Consider the following 2,838-nt stretch of genomic DNA (forward strand, 5'->3'; position numbering starts at 1 on the left):
ACCTTCTGGTCACACAGTCATGTAAATCAACTGTTCAGCACTTACAGATCTATGGTTACACCTTCTGGTCACACAGTCATGTGATCGACTGGTCCACATTTACAGATCTACAGTTACAGCTTCTGGTCACACAGTCATGTGATCTACTGGTCAGCAATAACAAATCTATGGTTACACCTAGTCAATAATCCAGTCATATGATCTACTGGTCAGCACTTACAGATCTACAGTTACACCTGGCCACACAGTCAAGAAATCTACTGGTCAACACTTACAGATCTACAGTTACAGCTTCTGGTTACACAGTCATTTGATTTACTGGTCTGCACTTACAGATCTACTGTTACACCTTCTAGTCACACAGTCATGTGTTCAGCCGGTCTGCACTTACAGATCTACTGTTACACCTCCTGGTCACACAGTGTCATGTTATTTTCACCAGGTGCATATACCTTTAACTCACACCTCATAAATACCCATAGTTCCTAACGCTATCTGACAATTAATGGTTAGTGTGTAGCGTAGCTGCTCTCTGAACAAGCTGTCCCTACAGTTACGGCTCTTAGAAATCTGTGTGAACATAAGATTTCTTCATCCTCTAACTAACCACTGGCTCATTGGATTTATTGCTTTGTGCTCAAAGGTCTAACTTCAGCTTATTACGTTGGCTGGCAAAGATAATCAGAGGTTACATCCCTGCAGTTGCTGCAGCGTCTCTCTCCGTGGAAACTCTGATCTGCCTCTTTATCTCTCCCTAAGTTCTCCTAGGCATATCTCAAGACCATTTACTAAGTGGCACAAAAGGACTGAACCTCGTAAGTCTGTCTAGCAAGCACTTTGTATTTATCTCCGTTCTCTCTATTCCGTCAGGCTCCTCCTCCTCTGCTTTGAAAGACATTCACACTTACGCCGCAGTGAGAAAAACTCCTGGCAATCCGCCCACGCAGCCTCGTCACAGTGATTGACACATTCTCCTTGTAGCTGCTAACGCCTTCTCAGACACATCACAACCAGCGTGTACCTCCTACCTAGTTACACAGTGTCTACAAGTTTCACTGCAGGCCACAAACTAAAGTGTGTGCTAGAACCAATATCGTAACTTGCTACAGGCAATTAAGACAACAAAACCAAGGCAACTTGCAACACATTATCTATTTGTATCTTAAAAAAATCATACTGTCTATGAATTTCTCCACTCCTGTAGCAAAATAACAGGACATATCCAATATATATTGTTCTTAAAACTTCTATTAGCTATCTGCAGTTGCGATCCAGCAACGATCTGATCTTGATACTATACGCTGCCTGACATATTAATTGGCCTAGTAATGGATTCAGCAGATATCCCTAATGTAGTGTACAGTTTATCCCAGCATGTTGACCAACTTACACAAGGACTATTGGAACTACAAATACAGAATGACTCCTTAAGGGCAATGGTTAAGGATAATATCCAAAAAACCCAAGTCTGCCTTCCAGAAAGATTCACAGGAGAAAGGTCTGCTTTTAGGCAATTCAGAAATGCATGTAACCTGCTATTCCTAATGAGACCCAAAACATACCATAATGAGATGATTAAGGTTATGACTGTGATATCCTTCCTAAAAGGGGAACCTAGGTCTTGGGTGGATATATTCCTAGAGAACGATGATCCCATACTCGGTTCTGTTGCCGATTTCTTCGCGCAAATGAGCACATTTATATGAGGACTCTCAGAAACTGCAGAGGCCAAGATGCATTCTCTTAAACAAGGCAGACGTCCCGTGGAAGAATATCTCGCTGAATTTAAGCTTTATATAAAAGATTCTGAGTGGAGTGAGATTGCTCTTCCCAACCAATACAGGCTTGGCCTGTCTGATGCTCTCAAGGACGAGTTGGCTAGAACTGACCTCCCAAGGACTTTAGATAGTTTGATCAACTTATCAATTCAGGTTGACAGGCATCTCAGAGAGAGACGTGCAGAGCGTCAACAACCAGAACCACCTTATAGATACCCAACACACAGCACAGGTTCCACAACTAAGGATACACACGTACATATGGAGGTAGGGTTCATGAGGGGACCTCTACAGCCCAAAGAAAGGATCAGAAGAAAACTAAAGAACCTGTGCATGTACTGCGCATCACCCAGTCATACAGTGAAAGACTGTCCATTGCTTCTACGCCAAAAGAAGAGTAAGTTCCATATTTCATCTGAATGTCTTACTAGTAAGATCACTAATGCAGCTTACTGTACTTTGTCTCTCTCCCTACAGTGGGATCTCCGAGTGCTGCAAACTGAAGCTATCATCGACTCCGGAACTTATTCTAATTTCCTTGATGCTATAACTGCAAGAAAAAATAAAATACCTTTCATGTTAAAAGCACAACCTGTCTCAATTCGTGTTATTGATGGTTCATCCATCAAGACTGGCCCAGTTACTCATCAAACCATCCCTATTAAAGTTACCACTACTACAGGTTATGTTGAGTATCTACTTTTGATATAATCCCTTCACCACTTTTTCCTGTCGATCTAGGTTTATCCTGGCTTCAGCTACACCAACCCACCATAGACTGGGAGAAGCTTCAGTTGGACTTTCATTCCTCATTCTGCCAGCATACCTGCTACCCCCAACAACAGATTCTCCAAACCACTGAATTTACATTACCAACCGAATACAATGACTTCTTAGACGTCTTCAATAAAAATGAAGCAGAAGCCCTACCCCCCCCACCGCATCTACGATTGCCCCATCCAGCTACTACCCGGTTCCACTGTCCCTTATGGGCACATCTATTCTTTGTCACAGCTAGAATTGGAACACCTAAAAACTTACATCGAAGATAATCTAAAGA

General features: G+C 42.4%; 1 protein-coding gene across 1 annotated transcript; it reads left to right on the forward strand.

Moving 5' to 3' along the window:
• Window positions 1-1,328: 1,328 nt before the first annotated feature.
• Window positions 1,329-1,706, forward strand: LOC128652310 (protein LDOC1-like). The gene has a single exon (XM_053705248.1). The coding sequence runs from the start codon at window positions 1,329-1,331 to the stop codon at window positions 1,704-1,706; it is 378 nt and encodes a 125-aa protein (XP_053561223.1).
• Window positions 1,707-2,838: the final 1,132 nt, after the last annotated feature.

The sequence above is a fragment of the Bombina bombina genome, chromosome 3 (assembly GCF_027579735.1).
Source record: "Bombina bombina isolate aBomBom1 chromosome 3, aBomBom1.pri, whole genome shotgun sequence".
Lineage (NCBI taxonomy): Eukaryota > Metazoa > Chordata > Amphibia > Anura > Bombinatoridae > Bombina > Bombina bombina.